Genomic DNA, 18309 nt, shown 5'->3' with positions numbered 1-18309 from the left:
TATATATATATATATAGTTTAATATTCTTACATATTACTGTCTAATAACCCCTAACTTAGTGTGCGTCATAACATTAGTTATAAATAGAAACCAAACTTGTCATTTGTACAACCCATGGTTGGCTCAGGAGGGGTAACATGGCTTGTCAGGCCTCTGACCATTGTAACCCACCCATGAGTGATACGTGTGGATTTCTCTTGAAGAGATTATATATATATATATATATATATATATATATATATAGTTTAATATTCTTACATATTACTGTCTAATAACCCCTAACTTAGTGTGCGTCATAACATTAGTTATAAATAGAAACCAAACTTGTCATTTGTACAACCCATGGTTGGCTCAGGAGGGGTAACATGGCTTGTCAGGCCTCTGACCATTGTAACCCACCCATGAGTGATACGTGTGGATTTCTCTTGAAGAGACATAACTATTCATGCACTTTGTTTTACAATATCACTCTCTGATTCAGAATTATGATTTTTGAATTTGGTGGTAACTTAAGTTTAAGGCTCAGTGTAAATACGAGGTCAACTGGGACATTATCCTTGCCAGACCCTCTTGTGTTTACCTAGGTCTGTCAGATGCTAATTTATTGGTGATCTGCAATTATGCTTGGTTGACTTTCATTAGGGGTAGCCATAAAAAGGTTATGGGGTAATCCTGGTACCTCACTTAGGTGATAAGTACTATGGACTATACAGATCACAGGCCCAGATTAGCAGATATCTGTTTTGCTGGAATTTGAGGATGGCTAAACAAAACTAGGGGCAGTCTGAGGTCATTTAAACTGAATTGAAGGCTGCATTTTTTCAAGATGAGGGAAGAGAGAATTTCATACTTAATATTGATATGCGCAAACCTCATTACCATCACACATACAGCATCAATAAGAGCCGAAACGCTCTCTTAAATCTGGGGCAAAAACAGAAGACTGTGATTCCTTAAATCGTTTTATCAGGGAGAGACTGAGGTGACCCAGAGTCACAAATTGTCACTGTGACTTACAGCCTGGCTACCTCTAAGGCTGCAGGCAGTTCATCAACATACTCTGCAGGGGAGGGTGCAAAAGTGTGCTTAGGGCCTCAGCAGTTAGAACCTGAAAATAACTGGCTAAATGTGGCCAAAGGTCTGTGACTGTAGGATTGACCCTGGTCGTTAAGGCAGGGGATTCAGCCTTACCCAGCGGTGCAATGGAGGACTCCAATTACCAGGTAGACCATATAATCATAGGGTAACCGGATTCCAGATTACAGATATCGATACCTTTGGAGGGCACAGAACAAACGTCCCCAAAATCATTAGGGGAGTGTGAGCTAGGGTCATCCACTAAGCAAGACTGTCCTCTCTGTGTTTAGAAACAGACATGCTGAGACCACATGGCAGTAAGGTAAGTAAGCTCAGGGTGTAAGACAAGGCCTCAGGTTCTCATAAAACACAGGCAGCAGTCAACGTAGATGAGCAGTAGGAACAGACCGAAGATTGGCGTTCCACATGGCTCTTTGCAAAGCAGGTGCACCAGCAGGGGGATGCTTTCTCAACACTGAATAGAGGATGATATCAGTCCTCAGTCCCTCAGCGTTAACTGTTCCACAGTAGAGACCAGTGAAGAGCTGGAATTTTAAAGGTACCCAGCCTTGACGCATCAGCCCATGACCTATGTTGGTTATGTAGAAATTCAGCCCAGCTAATGACTGTGGTATTAGTATTCCTCAAGAGGTAATAAACCACTCTTGTTGAACCTTGCATTACATTAGGTGTACAGTTATCTGTTACCGGGAAAACTTGTGCTCTTTTTGCAGGTGACATCTGACAAGAATGGGCAACCATTTTATTCATACATCCCAATATTTCCAAATCTAAATTCAGAATATTATTTTGAAGACTGTCCAGATTCTACCACAGATCAATGTTATTTGAACAAATCCATTAATATTTTCTAAACTGCACCCTGCCCAAGGATCAGAAATTAGGACTGTCTCACCAAAACAGACAAACCTCAGAAATATGATTTAAATGCATTTTCCATTTTGTTCACAAAATTTACAGAAGTGTTTACATAAATGTGATCATAATATGCCTGCTTTTTTTTCTTTCAGTGCCATTTCAAGCTTTTAACGGGCTGAACAACACTCTTTAATTTGGTAGCATTCATAGCACAGTCAGTACAGCCATGAGAACCAAACAGTCATCCTCTCTATGACACCATAATCCCACACTTAATGAAAGACCTTAATAAATAGCAGGGAATGGATCACATTGTTTTGCTAGCAGCAGGTGGCCACTTACTTAGCTGACTGAAACTAGATACAGTCAACCTGTTCTTGCTTTGTTCTTCTTTCTCATAATTCCAGCTGCTGCAGTCTGCCGGTTCTGAGCTCATCTCGGTGCTTTGAGAACAACCATCAACAGTGATGACCTATAAGGGAGACCAGACATAATTAAGTATCCCATGTTTATGGTTAAAGAGAACACTTGAACTCTTGTCAAGAACAGTTTAGCAACATCTTCTCCAGTCAAAAAAGTGGAATAACAGATCATTTCTACAAAGAAAATATTAATATTTTTAAGGGGCCTTAAATAAATATTAACCTATAAAATTCTGTTGTATTAGGTTTCTCTATTCCAAGTACTTCAAAAAGGACTTCCATTTTTAGGAACTCTTGAATGTCAGGATGTTATATTATTATTTAACTGGAGGACTGGATCACCCACCAGTGCCATTGAAGTCTTATGTGGCTCTCACTCTTATTTCATGTTTCTTACAACAGCTTATACACATACACATGACATGAGTCCAAAAGCTTTAGTGGTTCTAAGTGAATGCATTTATAAGCCTATGTGCAAGATGACTAGGTAAATAAGAACTTGTCCAGAACTCACAATATGATTGCTGATTATTGCCTGGTAAGGACATATTAAACAGTAAACACCTTTAAATGCCTTGTCTGTGGCCTGTATAGGTGTACAATGTGAGCAGGAAAGACACATAATTCATACTAAAAAATCTCAGGCATAACATCATAAAGAAAAATAATAATTTCTTGAAATATCTCACAGGAACTTGAAGTAGAGTCTGCTTTGTCTTTCCTTTGAAAGATCTTCTGAAGGTGTTACGAAGTTTCTCTTTGGCCCACCCAAGCTGATAAAAGTCTGAAGGTTTTGCAAATTCTACAAAAAGTTTAGACAATAGATGGAAATAAATCACTTGGCATTAACGATAAAACATACATTGAAGTCCTGCATATTAGGGCGTGAAGTGGAACTCTAGATTTGAAAGTGTGGAGAAGGGTTACCACTGCAAGTCTCTCTCACTTTATGTGGTGGTAACACTTGTTAGTGGGACAGGAGGTGAAGGGCTATCTCTGCAACAAATGCACAAATAGGTAAATAAAAAATTAACAGATGTTCCATCCCTCCCTCATTCTACAATAAAAAGATCTGTGCCCTCATTAATTATATTTCCACATGTTTCTTATTCTGGAGACTGGGTTGGGTTAGTCTTTTTGCTGTAATCACCCAAAGGATATAATTCAGAATATTAACAACCACTTACAAAGCCCTCCAAAACTCTGTCCCCAGATATATGTCCAACCTCATCTCAAAACCTAACCGTCCTCTCTACTTCTCCCAAGACCTTCTGCTCTCTAGCTCCCTCATCAACTCTTTCAATTCTCGCCTCCAGAACATCTCTAAATTCTCTCGAATCCCTACCCCAACCTGACCAGCTATCTCCTACTCTGTCTGCCTTTAGGTGATCCCTAAAGACTAATCTTTTCAGGGAAACCTATATCGCCTCAACCTAACCACTAAACTATCACTTTCTCAAACAGTTCATCCCCCCCACCTACCACCTCTTGTATCACTTGCCCCTCCAGTTAGATTCTAAGCTCTCACGGGCAGGGCCCTCCTTACCATCTTGTCTTGATTTGTATTGTAACTATAATGCCTTTCTTATATTGTAAAGCACTGCGCAAACTGTTGGCGCTATATAAATCCTGTATGATATTAATAACAATATAATAATAATCTGCAGTGAATAAAATAAAGTGAAAGAAGAACAGGAATAGTACAGTTCTAAAAACTCAAGCACAGAGGAAAATCTTACCAGGGAATTTTCTAAGAGATTTAAGAAAATGTAAGGTTGCATAACTCTCAAGATTCTATTAAAAACTTAAAATCAATGCTGAGTGGGCAACCCAATAAAGTGAACCTGTCGCATAGCTGCTAACAGTTCACAGCAGACTATCACTATATAGAAATAACAGATCTTTAGAGAAAATTTAGGGGTGCTTTTAATTGCTACCTTGGACTTTTCCATAAGTTCCCATGAACGGCTTTGTACCTTGAAATTACTTGTAATATTTATTGGTCCATCAAATCTGGTGAGTAAGGGCAAAGTTTCTTTATTATTGTATTAATGTAAGAAGCACTTTTGGACTGTTTACAATGGCACTATTGGGAAACACTGTATCATGTTGATTTGACACATTTAAACAAGGACACTTTGGGGTCTATTCACAAAGCTGCCGAAGGATCTGGCCGTAGCTTCGGCCGATCCTTCGGCTGGCTTCGGCCCCAGGACCCCTTCGGTTCAGGAGAACCGAGGGGGTGCTGTACGGGCTATTCACAATAGCCCGTACAGCTCCCGATCACGGCCGAGCAGCTCAGTCAAGCATTGGGACATTACTATTGGCTATTTCAATTTCAATAGCCAATAGTAAACTAGCATTGTACCCGCCCTCTTTTTCAGTTCCCCATCAGGTCCATAAGCAGAGGGCGGGTACAATGCTAGTTTACTATTGGCTATTGCAAATTGAAATAGCCAATAGTAAACTCCCAATGCTTTTGAATGGGAATTCGTCTTTTTTTTTTCTGTTTTCTGACATGCTCGTGTCAGAATAAAGAAAAAAAAAGACACAGCGAAGTTTCTCTTCTTGGTGGCCGGGAGCGGGGGGCTCCCAGAGCGCCCGGGGGATTTTTTTTATTTTTTTACAGCAGCAGAGCCGCCGGACAATAGGAAACTATTGGGCGGAGCTAGCTGTCACTGCTAGTTCTGCACAATCGTTTTCTATTAACTTTTTTCTACTTTTTTCACTCTTTTTCTGTTCTGCTCGGTGCCTCTGAGGGACCGAGCAGAACAGCCGAGCCAAATGCAGCTCGGCGGCATTCGGCTATTCTCTCACTGCTGTTCGGGATCTTTCAGAATAGCCCGAACAGTAGTGAGAAGCCTGCCGGAGGTTCGGCTCAGCCGATCCAGATGTTGGATCGGCTGAGTCGAACTCCTTCTGCACTTCGGATCAGCCGAACATGCTGAGCATGTTCGGCTGATCCGAAGCCACACGAAGCAAGCCGATGTACGGCTGATTTCAGCCGATATACGGCTGAAATCAGCCGTACCAGCCTGAAGTGAATAGCCGAACAGTGTTCAGCTCACTTCACTTCTGATCGGTCATTCACTCGGCTGCCCCTGGCAGCTTTGTGAATAGACCCCTTTGTATCATTGTTTTATTCATTATCTTTTTTACTTTGTCTATTGAATTTGGGATATTTAGAGTAGTTATGTTAGAGCAGAGTGATTGTGGATTTTATAGATACATGTGGTGCATTTTATGCACCAGCACAGCTGCTGCTTTATTAGGATAATTTAATTTAGGTGGGTAGGATTAAGCCTAGGAGCACAGATATATGGAGAAAAGTATTATAGAAGGAACATGGCTGCTCCCCGGACCTAGCAGCAGGATCATCCAGAAATAATCCCCCTCAAAAGAATTGCAATTACTGTCAATGCCAGTAAAGTAATTTACAGAAAGATGGTTCTGGTGGGGTCCAGGTATTCTAATCACCTTTTGTTATGCTTGTCTTCCCATCTTTCTTTTCCTTGTGCTTTCTGAAGCTTGACTTTGCAAAATCCCAGCTTATGTGTAGAGGGCTGGTCCAGGACGATGTGCTCTGTTCTGGGTTGTCAACATCTAGCAAAGCCTTATCAGAGTAACCGGAAGATAAGTGTGTTTCAATGTGCAAGCCTTTACGGTCAAAATTATTTACACACTGGCAGTCTTTAAAGTGATTGGGATGAATGCAAAGCTGCTGACTCTTTCCACCATTAAATATTCCAATTTCACCATCCTCTGAAAACGCCCAGTTCACAAAAACCCCCATAGGTTCATCATTAGTACAGCTTGGAGATTGTTTCACTTCAACATTTGCAGATCCTTCATCTGAAGTGTTTTCATTAGCTGAATCTTCCTGGAGCTCATTCATGTTTATTACTGAAAGCTTTACATCTTCATGTAATAACTGCTTACCGTCCAGCTCTTTCTTCTCATGTTCATACACACACTGAATAACATTTGTGATGGAAGCAGAATCATTGTTTTCTTCATCTTTGGAAGCTGATTCATGATGGCATCTCTGGCCTGAAAAGCTCAAAACAGGCTCATCAAAGCAAGGAGATCCAACTGGGCTCGAAGGAACAAGAAGAAAATTTCCATACTGAGGTGCTGACTTACTTTCCGATGATACAGTGTCGCTCTCTGTCTCAGGTTCCTCTGTCTTACAGTCATCAAAATGTGAGAATGTTTGTTCAGTGGGACAGTGACACTCTGAAGACATCTGGCTCCTTGCCAATGTCCTTAGAAGTGATGGTGGCATACTATAATAATTATATTTTTTGTTGTTCTGTGAATATGTAGCATTACTCCAGCTATGTGGTATCTTCTTACAAGAGAGACTCTTTTGGTCGTTCATTAAGGCATCTTCCACTTGTAGAGAGTCCACTGCTGAGATGACTTTTAATGTATCTATTGTTAAAGCAGAAAGGTCCTGTAGGTGCCCCAACTGACTGTCCAATGAAATCAAGGAGTCTTTGATATAGAAAACTTTCTCACCCATTTCCTTAAGTTGCAAGAACATTTCTTCAGTTCTATGACAAATGGAAAAAATGTAGAACATAATTTATTATTATTGTTAGTATTGTTATAACTCTGGTGCTCATTAAATGGGAAATGGTAAAGTATCTGCAGACCAAAACAGCAAGAAGATGATTGCTGTACTCACAGATTCAACGTTATTGATATGGCAGTTCATCTGTGTAAAATTAATGGTGTAAGAAGAAATGTGCAATTAGCTATAGAAACTAGAGGTGCAACTTATGACAGGTGACCTTAGTTCTTGAACTTAAAGGGAGCCCCTTGCACCTGCTACAACCCAGTATGACTTTCATTACAGCCTTTTATTTTATTTTTTTCATGGCAATAATTAATTCTAGAGACGTAGAAGAGTAAGTGGCGAGGGGTAAGAACCCCTGTACTGATTTTATTGTTGTCTGTGCTAGGGAAATTTAAGCTTTCTCTTTGTCCTGGAGATCATTGTCATTGGGACTAAAAGTAAGGTAAAATCCCACATTTTTATCTGTTACCAGAACAGGAAAGGAGGTCTTCCAACAGGGATACTTGATCTGGTGACAACTAAGGCTGGCCATGCACCCTGCAATCTGAGTGTACAATCCCTTTAAATCTCCTTTAAATTGACCAAAATTATGTAATACAAGGAATGTTCAGAAGTACATCTCTGATTAGATTGCAATTAGCTATCCAGAAAGTTACTTTCTTCCAGTTTTACACATGCAGCCCCCTAGCAGGTGCAGGTCATAAGCACAGACCAATTTTGACATCTCTGAAGGAATTAGAAAATAGAGATTACACAACTTGGAGGTATGATGGTATACATATGTTGGTACACATGTTTTCATAATTACTACTTTCCAAAGACGCATTTTTGGTTTTGATCCATTCTTTATGAAGTCTTCCTCACCTTTCAGTGGTTACACGAATCCTCTCACTGTCACTTGAGTGCAAGCTTTCATTTTTCTCATGAAAATATGTCTCCACACATTTCTCCTCGAAGTCATGGAGCTTCCTCAAGTCATCATCACTCATGTAAAGTTCTGAAAATGCATAAAGGAGAACTGATTACTCAAGAAACAAAGACAACAGGAAACATTAGCAGGCTAATCTTAGCCTGCTAATCACAGCAGACAGCAAAAGAGATATAGGTATAACTTTATAACAGGCAAAGATGGTATTGATTCAAAACAAAAATGCTTCAGCATTAAGATGACTATAAAGGTTACAATCTTTACAATTTCCATAGCTCCCAACTATCCCAGATTTGGAGGGACTGTCCCTCATTTGGAACCAAAACATACCTCCCAACTCTCTCAAATGAGAAAGAGGAACACATTCCAGCACAATGTATTTAGGCAATGGACACACCTATGCCACACACACAGTTATGTGGACTGTTAAGAATTTATAAGCCAAAAATGATTGGTCAAACACAGAATTGTTTCCACCATTACTTTTTCTTTATAATGGCTTTCCAAAATAGTAAACACGATAATTAGGAGATAGGATAAAGGTTTTAGTGCAGAATAAAACGTTTGATAGTTAAATATACCTTTTTATTGATATCTGTATACAGTGATGGGCCTAAGGAACAAAGGGCCCTTGTGCAAAATTTTATATTGGGCCCTCCAAAGGGGAGGCCAGAAGGGGATCTCACTGGCCCCCCAACCCGGCGATCTCTGCACACCAGAGGAACTTACACTCTAATGTCTCCCCACACATATCTTAGACCCTGCAGAGCCCACCTGAGACTTTCTGAGGGGGGCGCTGCAGGGTCTTAGGTGGGCTAGTCAGGGTCCCTTTCCCTGCACACCAGCTTCTTTTACCTGTTGCTGGGTCCAGGCTTCCTCCACTTCTGAAGCAGCGCTGCTGGGCCCCGGCCTCCTCCTCCTCTGCTGCTGGAGCGCTGCTGCTGGGCTCCTGGCCCCCTCCTCCGCTGCAGGACCGGTGGGCTCCGGCCTCCTTTACCTCCACTGCTGAGGCCTGGCCTCCTGACCGGGCCCCCCTCTGCCCCGGGCATGGCAGTAGTTAGGCCACTGCCCGGGAGAAATTGCCTCCATGCCCCCCAACCCAGTCCCCCCCTGTCAGTGGCCCTGGGATGGCTGCACCGCCAGTAGTTCTGCCCCTGCCTGTACATTAGACTAAAATGAAGGACAACTGAGGAGGAAAAGGGGGCTTGGTTCCAAGTGAGGGACAGTGCCTCCAAATGTCCCTCTTTGCTCCTTAGGTGTCCTTTAGGTCTGATGTATAGGCCTCTATTATAAATGAACTATTTAGGTACCAAAAGCACTAAAACTTTCCTCCAACCTCTTTTTTTTAACTATTTTGAAAAGCTAGTAAAAAGTAAAAGTAGTAGTAAATAAGTAGCGTTTAGGGTTAAGTTATCATTTTTGCAAATTTTTTCCTTATGGTCTACACATTGGGGGCATGGAAAGGGTGCATCATTTGCTTACAAACAAAGGCATCCCTCTTTTTCATTTCAGAAAGTTGGATGCAATTTTTATTTTTTCCTGTATTTATAAAGCACCAACAATTTACACAGTGCTTTACATGCAAATTCACATCAGTCCCTGCCGTCAAGGAGCTTACAAACTAAGGTCCCTATCTCACATGTCTGTATACAGGGACAATTTGGAGCAGAACCAATGAACCTTCCAGCATGTGTTTGGAGTGTGGGAGGTAACCAGAGGAAACACATACAAGCACAGGGAGAACATGCAAAGTCCTTGCAGATAGTGTCCTGACCAGAATTTGAACCAGAGACTTTTAGTGCTGCAAGGCCAAAGTGCTAACCACAACACCACTATGCTGCCTACAATTTCCTTTAGATCTAGCAACAAGTATGCAGTGCAATGGCCTACCTGATCAGATATATTCTGTATGGATTGCTTAGGCAGGTCCTTACATTACATAGTTTGTACAATCAAAATGTAACATGTGTTGCGAGCTTCAGGAGCAATATTCTACTTCTACATTTAGTCATTCCAACAGTTTTAAGTGGAGCGTTAATCAGTTAAGAACAAATAAAGACACAATTGACTTAAATTAATATCTTTGAAATTCATCTGCAATGCAGAAAAGGTGACAACATAATTTTCTAACTTATAAAACTCTGGCTTTTTAAAATCTAGGGATCAGGCTTTATTATAAATCATCAACCATCAGACTACCAGAGGCAGCAACTGTTAAAGTCGGCCACATGGTGGCATCAGAGTTCTATCTCACTCACAAAGAAAACCCATAAAAAGGACATTTTAGTATGTAAGATTCTGTTTGATAGTTTAACAACAGTGTGAGTCCCAGTGGTATATTAACAGTGATTCTCTGAACGTCCACATTGTACAATAATGTCAGCAAGGAGCTGGATTTAATTAGGCAGTTTAAAAGGATGAAAACAAAGCTGAACTGTGAGCTGCAAGTGTGTTAATCACAGGGAAAATACTGTTTTTATACAGTTCGCTACAGACAAATCAAGCCATAAAGCCCCGTAATATAGAGCCTGTGATTAAACACAGCAGGCCACTGGTTGACTCTACATTTTACGCTGGCTGTTTAACCTATAACTTGTTGTCCATCAGACCAGTATGGCCATTTGAGTTAATAGAGCCGCAGTAAAAGAAAACGCATAGCTGAGGATGAAAAGATTTAGTAGAAATATCCGAAAACAGTAATCAGAAATCCAGCAATGGATTTATACATGTGCTAAAAGCCGATATGAAACATTTGCAGGAACAAATGGCAAATACTCTCCTGTTTATGATAGTGCTTTGACTTAGAATACCATAGATTGTTTTCTTCCCTGTATGTAAGAACAACTGCATAGTACCACTTCTCTTGTTCCTTATATACAAAGCATGTGCCTCTTTTCACTTTCAGATTAATTGCAATTTCCAGTGTGAGTGTAATCTTTTAGATTGTAAGCCCTCATGGGCAGGGCCCTCCTTACCATCTTGTCTTGAATTGTATTGTGACTGTAATGTCTTCCTTATATTGTAAAGCGCTGTGCAAACTATTGGTGCTATATAAATCCTGTATAATAATAATTATTATTATTATTATTTTTTTTTCTATATAATATATCATGCAACAACTTTATATCCGGAAGCTCCTGGATTTAACTAAAACCAGGAGCAGCATTGTTTAGCTTCATCTGCATTGCTATCTGCTGCTAAAATCTGGTACTGCGGCAAGGCCATATGGAAACCATAGTTCTCAATGAGAGCAATTTTATCTACATGATTCACTTTCTGTCCATCAGGTTGCAAAATATTCTCAATTTTTCTTTAATCGGTTACTGTTTATTGAATTTTTTTACATTTTCAAATAAACAAACAACAACACGGTCTGCTTACAGAAAACCAAACTGCAGTAGTCAAGCATTGTGCCACACTGAAACATATACTGTATTTACAGAGGTATAAACTCATTCAGAAAATATCAGTCTGAAAACAAAGTTTGTTACACCCCTCTCACCCGCCAGACAATAAAGTAACCTCAGAAGTCAACTCAAGAGGAGTTGCTGTCTTTCTCCTCCCCAGCGGTCCCATCCAGCCCCCTAGACTATAATAAAGCCTGTTTCTGAAAAGCTGTCCTCCTCTCTTAGGTGATTTTTTCATAGGAAATCAATTTCTTTGGTTCAGAAATCCAGAAGGCAAAGGAGGGTGGCCCACAAGAGTGTGAGTTACAGGAATGGAGTTTAACATACGCATTAGACATTTTTCCCTATAAATAGTAGACACTTTTATCTATACAATATCTACTAGTTGGGCTTATTGCATACACTTTTCTGCAATGGTACATTTCTTGTAATCTCTTTTCAAACTCCTAACACCTATTTATGCTATCACAGGAATGGTTCTTTCCCTTCAGGCTTGGAGGAAGAATACTAGTATGTTGAGGGAAAAGATTGGTCAAACCCACATACCTGTACTGCTTAATGTGCATGCCCATTGCCATGCTGACATACTTTTGGCCTATGCAAGGCAGGCAGCTGGTTTGTTCTGTACAATCAATCTCCTACCCATAGTAGTATATATATTGTGGGGTCTTTACTTTAGGCTGGAGGGCCAAAAGGAACCATTCTGCCATGTCTATGTTTGTAAATAATATTTGCAAAGTTTGAAAGATTTCCAGAAAAGATCTACTTACTCAGTCCAAAGTCTCCTTCATCCTGGTCATTCTCACTGTGAGAGCGACGATGGCAAAGATGGTTGACAAGTAAATAAATATGGCTCAGTAAGATCAGTGGAGGAGGTAGCCATGGCTTCTCGTGATATGTCATGATGTATCGGTAGCGGTTATATTTCCACAGCTTGTGAGAGATGGATTTCATCTCCAGATACACATTACTAAATGGAAATAAAATAACAAATCCAAGTGTTTATCTTTATATTTCAAGGCAGTTTTATTTTCACAAAACCTACTTGGCTAAGAGATTAATAATAATGTAAAACCAAATTCAACAAGGGGCAGGCACACTACTAACAACTAACGTACATGTCACAGAGCAGGAACACAGAACTTTAAAAAGGGATAACAGATCCTTAAAGTAAACTTTGGCTGAGAGAAACGAGTAGACTGTCATAGATGACCTCTCAGTCTGAAAATACAAGTTGCTTTGCTGTGCAGTTTATCATCTGTTTCCTCTCCCTTTGGAGTCACTGACTTGGAATTGGCATGCAGATCAACAGTTCTTAACTTATATTGACTTCACTTATTGCATGCTTGTTCCAAGTCATTATTTCAAAAAGTAAAGATTAGAAGAATGAGCGGACAACTGATTTTACTCTGCTGCAGATCAGTAACACTTACACCTGCCCCTACTCTTTCACTGATAGTGAAAGAAGCAGCACACTGATGAACCCATCTCTCTATTACTCTTCTCTCTCCTCCTATCAGCATACTCCTGGCACTGCAGCACAATTGACTGGTTCCTTGTGCTGCTTCTTTCTCCCCCAGTCTAAATGCTGCTGTACAGGGGATTGTAAGAAGCTAATACAAGATCAAAATTTTGGTACTTACACTGCTTGCTTTAAAATAAAACGAATTTAATGATTTCTTACTAAATACATAACTGCATTAATTTGTGAATTTTACAGTTGAATCCATGTAAAATGAGGTGGAGAGAACTCAGTGCAAACCCAAAGGAAGTGTGTTTATGAGCCATAAGGGAAAATGTTTGCTTATAGAATAATAAAGCAGCACAACATTTCAGACAGATTTTATTGCTTGCTTACTAGAAAATTGGGAAACCATCCCTGCAGTATTAAGCTTCAGATTTATATGAAGACCAACTATTAATCCCCAAGATTTGAGCCCACTTTAGCACTCCTCCTGTACCTACTTAAAAAAGGAAATTAGCAGATTGACCATGATGATGTACTGAATAAAGAGGTAGACAGCTTGAAGGAATGGCGTGATGAATGAGCCAGGTGGACAGTCTGGATCTTCTTCACAAGCTTGAAAAAAACAATATAAAATGGTTATTTAGACAAGCAGGATCATTATGACAGTTTTTAGATGATCATCGTGTCTAAGCTAAACCAACATTTTCTAATCCATCTTCATCAGAAAGGTTATGTTTGGAGCCCAGAATATGCACATGTCTAATTTACTAAAGTTTCCAATTTTAGGCATTAATCAGGGCCATTCTACTCAGTGACTCCATTAGTATCCAGAAGCATCCTACGGATTCCTAAAGGCTGGTAAAATAAATGTGTGATCAGAAGTTAAGTAAAAATTGGAAATTACAAGCAGCCCTCACTAAGCTAGTCTCTTTGAACTAAACTCTCTAAGCTTCTGCTTCTTTCTTTCTATTGACATGGAAGGCCCTCTAGGTCTTTAAAGTGCACCTGTGCACAGACTATGGGCATAAAATACGTATATATTCTTAACAAGTAGCAGAAAACAAGTGATCATTAACCATGTAATGTAGCTGTTGCCACTATGGAGAAATTAATCTTTAAATTCACAACAAAGGCACTGAAATTATAGCTCATATCCCCTTCGAATCATGTCACACTTGAGATAATCTCACTGGTGATTTCATTCCCCAGTACCAAATCAATCACTTTGGAAGACACAACAAGGCGTGAAAACACTTATCTGCTTCCATGGATGTCTCCTTCGATGGCTAGAGAAGCAAGGTTTTGCAGCTGGCAAGAGAGCAACACCCAAAAAGCAGGTATGTGTCCTCCTTGGATTTTCTAGCGAACCTATCACTGGCTAAATCTCTCTAGTGACAGGATCGCTAGTGTGACATGAGCCTGGATTTCCCTGGCAGAGCGCACTTAGCAGCCTGTTAGTCTTCTAATATAAACAAACAGACGGTGCTGTAAGCTGTTAAAAACTGCTGATAAAACCCAACTTTAAAGTTTTGGTTGTGATCTTTGAAGATAAATGACACAGTACTTGCAGTTACAGATGTCAGTAAGGGGTTGGTTTAAAGCTCTGTAATTGCTTGTTAGATCATGTAATTTTAATAAGACTTTAAATGGGCATTATTGGTAAGCAGGCTGTACAGGGCAGGCAGCAAATATGCAGAATGATCAATGCATATGAATTTTGGTGCAGTAGTGGATCATGTAATGCAGAACATTTATTCTCAATCAAAATGTACTGAATCATTTCAAATAGCATAAACAGGAATTAATTTTCTAACTGCTAATTACACTGGATTTTATAACCTTTGTGTGGGCTGTTTCCCCTTAATTTAAAAAGCCTATGAAACTAAAATAAAGTGGGAAGAAATCAGGAGAAAATGGTCATAATTTGAATTTTTTTGTAAAGTCCAAATATAAAGCATTATTATTCTCACACCTCTACAGTGTCCTTAAACGGGTTTGTTTTTAGCAACATGTTTTTCTAATTTAACATAGAGAAAAAAACTGGCACGTTTTTCTCCAAAGTAACAATGTTCACTGTCTTATAGATGTAGGGAAATGGTAACAAAATGGGTGAAAATTCACATAAAAAGTGATCTTTGGAAGAGGTTATTTGAGGATAAAATTGGACAAGAATAGATCCAGAAAAATCATAACAAATATCCCAAAAAAAGGCAAAATCTTGACAAAAAAAAGCAATAACTGACATGCTAATGATTTAACAATAGGCAATTTCTTAACAGCGCAATGTTTTGCCTTCCTCTGCTTAACTTGAACAAAAACATATTTACTCCTATCTCTATGTTGGAGAGTTTACCTAATTTCCTATCTGGCAAAAAGGGAAAGTGAGTATGAGGAAAGCTCGCTAATGAAGCCCTGGACAGCAGTGAAACCTAACAGGGGCTCTGATCCTCCTGCACTATCCAAAACTAAAAAGAGAAAAAAGTTTGGGCTATAAACACACTTTAAAGGGACAGTCCACCCTAAACTGTTTTCTTTCAGGTTTAGATGTAATTGGTGGACTGATTCTGCCTCTGCCTTCTTATATGTCTTGAATACTCCACCGGCAACATCTCCCGGACATATTTCACAATTGTGACATCCACTTTTGCATGTTACCACACCTTCTCTTGCAGTCTGCACAGAATGACTTTAAAAATAAATAGTAGGAACAAACCCCTCCCCCCCACAATGACCACAGCATGTATGCAGAACCAGGAGCTCAAGTACAAAGATCTCACCAAAAGGGTCCTTGAAATATAAAAAAACGTCAAGTGGTTAAACTATACATTGGCAAGGGTAAAAGTAGGTAGCAGATGATCCAACAATCAATTTGCTTAAGTGGTTTTGCAATTACATTTTCACAGGGAACAATACAGCATTAAAGAGGATTGGGGATTTTTGATTAATGTAACTAGCTGCTCCAAATCTCCTTCAAATTAGTGAGTATACTGAATAATATGAAAACATTTAAAGTGCCCTCTTTGCTCCAATGATATTCTGACTAACCACTTTCTAAGTGAGGCACTAGAAGACAAAATAAGCACTATGAACTCAGTAGTGCAGAGCAGACAAGCAGAAGCTGTATCTAGCAAATGCCACCAAACCTTTCCTGAGCTATAATGTAATAACTACACAAAGGACCCTGCTAAGTCAGGAAGGCAACTACACAATAACACAAGAGAAAAGTAATATTCACCTAATACTTACATATCCACTATTCATTCTTATATTGTTATACACACTTTGGTGTTGATTTATTGAATAGAGGCTGTTCACTTAAAAAGGCATATTTTCACTTTGCAAAGTGAATGTTAGTAAATAAAGGTGAACCTCTGTTCAATCCCCAATCACTTATAAAGGCAAAAAAACAGGATTTGTATGAGGAAATTAATGGTTGACTGAGGTAAGCTTCAACTTATTTACTTTAGTTAATCAAGCCCACTCCTTTAGTAAATCGAGCACTTACGATATAATATGATGTAATATGTATTAGATATATATTTCTAGTAGTAGTTAAGGCACCATTGACACTTACAGTGTAGGGATGAGCTAAGGTTTGGATTGAGTCCAAACCTGAGCTCCTCTGATCGTGAAAGGAACCTCCTTCCGAGGCCATCCAATCAGCTGTGGCCAGGGTATTCCCGGTCTGTAGCTGAACATAAGCAAAGGGGCAGGATTCTGTGAGGTAATTCACCTTATATGGCCACAGGGCTATATTTGGTCAATTACACTGAACTAATATGGCCATGTGACCTTATAAGGTCAATGATGTCAGCACAAGCATCCCACCCCTTTGCTTATGTCCAGCCTATTTGTGAGTGGCCCAATGGCACTTCCGGGTTCGGAGAAACTCAGGTTTGAACCAGGTTGAGTTTGTCTGCATTAAGGGCTGTTTTATTTGGCTGCATTTAGAGAAATATAATTAGAGAAACTAGACTTATGGTCATCCAGAATGTGGTTAGAAACTCTAAACTTTAATCTATACGATCTGAACTCAGCTAAACATGACTAAATATGATTAAATCTGCTTTATAGCACAAACTAACGCAGGAACTAATAGCAGGAACTAAACACAGGAAAAAGTAATCTGGGAAGCATAAACTTTGTTTATACTTTCCAGATAATTGCTCCTGCTTTTAGATAATCTAAACGCAAAAGCACAACTGTGAATGAAGCCTAAGAGATCCTATATATAGCAGAGAAAAATCCATGTTTCATACTTCACAGTATTTGTATCTTAGTCTTACCATCTATATCGGAAGCATATACTTCACCAAACATCATCCAATATGGCTCAAACACAATATCTCGGGCCAGAGTCCAGGAAGGAGGCTCTGATGGGAAAAGAATCGCTTTTCTTGCTACTCCAAAGGCCAACAGCACAATGGCCATAATAATCACAATGCCAAACATATTTGAAGTCTAAATACAAACATTGAAAAGAAAGATTAGGTAAAGATTATTATAAGCAATACTGAAATTGTTCAAAAATTATGTGCTCTAAATAAGTAATATAATAATAAGCCACTAATGGATGGCTATGATTTTATAAACACAGTGATATAGTCATTCCTTACTTTCACTTAGGCTAGACATACACTCAACTTTATTTGTGTTCAGTCCTGTGTGCTTAATAGGAAAAAAGCTTGATTCCCCCTTCCATGCAAAAAAGCGTGGATGTTGCATCTCCGCTGTTGGCTATTGTGTTTTGACAGCCAGTACCTGCCATAGCTGATTGCCTGCAGGCACTCTTTGGCTAACAATTTTGAGCCTGGCTCCTCCACCAAAAGTTAATTGAAAAAGTCATCCTGGCTGAAATAGAAGTATATGGCCAGCATTAATACTAAGCTATTCTGCTTTTATAGTAACTTCAACTAGAACCAAGTATTTATAATTGCATATTATAGGGTTGATCAATTTCCGGCTCCAAAAATACTGTAACATTTGAAACACAGAGGAAGGAATTCATCAAAACTGGAGCAGACGGAATATGGAGAAGCTGTGCATGGCACAGTTTGTTCAGTTAAGATTTGAAAATGAGAGAGAGAAGCTGATTGGTTGCCATGCACAGCTGCTCCAGATTTTGTCTGTTCCAGTTTTGATAAATTCCCTTCAGAGAATCTATATCACCTAGGCACACACAAAAATGTATACAGTAGAAAGTACTGACCTAAAGAAGATATTCCACTTGCAGCTAAAAAAAAAAAAATTGAAACCACCTTCAATAGTGATTAAATGTATAGCAGTGGTGAGACCCAAGTGCTGGACTTTACTTTCGAAATGAAGGGGTTGTCTGATTTTATTTAAAAATGCTTTAAAGTGTTAGCCCAGTCCATACTGAATGAAGTGGGGCAAGGCTAAAACCCCTATTGTGTTTTCACTGGCTATACATGGCAACATTAGATAGATCTCCCTTTAGTTACTATCCCATCATCAATGGTTTCACCAGGCAGGTAAAAGGGAAAATCTCCGCCAAAATCACAGATGGCAATATATATATATATAT

At 39.4% G+C, this 18309-nt stretch overlaps 1 protein-coding gene across 1 annotated transcript in view; it reads right to left on the bottom strand.

The window, feature by feature from the left end:
• TRPM6 (transient receptor potential cation channel subfamily M member 6) overlaps positions 1-18309 on the bottom strand; it is a 148253-nt gene that overhangs the window by 45822 nt on the left and 84122 nt on the right. Inside the window, exons 22-28 of the mRNA XM_018566528.1 lie at positions 17051-17225; positions 13262-13376; positions 12067-12266; positions 7826-7958; positions 5857-6935; positions 3069-3181; positions 2300-2429 (exon numbers count right to left, since the gene is read on the bottom strand). Coding sequence (XP_018422030.1) covers positions 2300-2429; positions 3069-3181; positions 5857-6935; positions 7826-7958; positions 12067-12266; positions 13262-13376; positions 17051-17225 — 1945 coding nt within the window. The remainder of the gene's footprint in view (positions 1-2299; positions 2430-3068; positions 3182-5856; positions 6936-7825; positions 7959-12066; positions 12267-13261; positions 13377-17050; positions 17226-18309) is intronic.

Source organism: Nanorana parkeri, unplaced genomic scaffold (genome assembly GCF_000935625.1).
Source record: "Nanorana parkeri isolate BGI_ZX_2015 unplaced genomic scaffold, ASM93562v1 scaffold957, whole genome shotgun sequence".
Classification (NCBI taxonomy): domain Eukaryota; kingdom Metazoa; phylum Chordata; class Amphibia; order Anura; family Dicroglossidae; genus Nanorana; species Nanorana parkeri.
The sequence above is the reverse complement of the archived record's forward strand: the minus strand, read 5'-3'. Positions and strand labels throughout refer to the sequence as shown.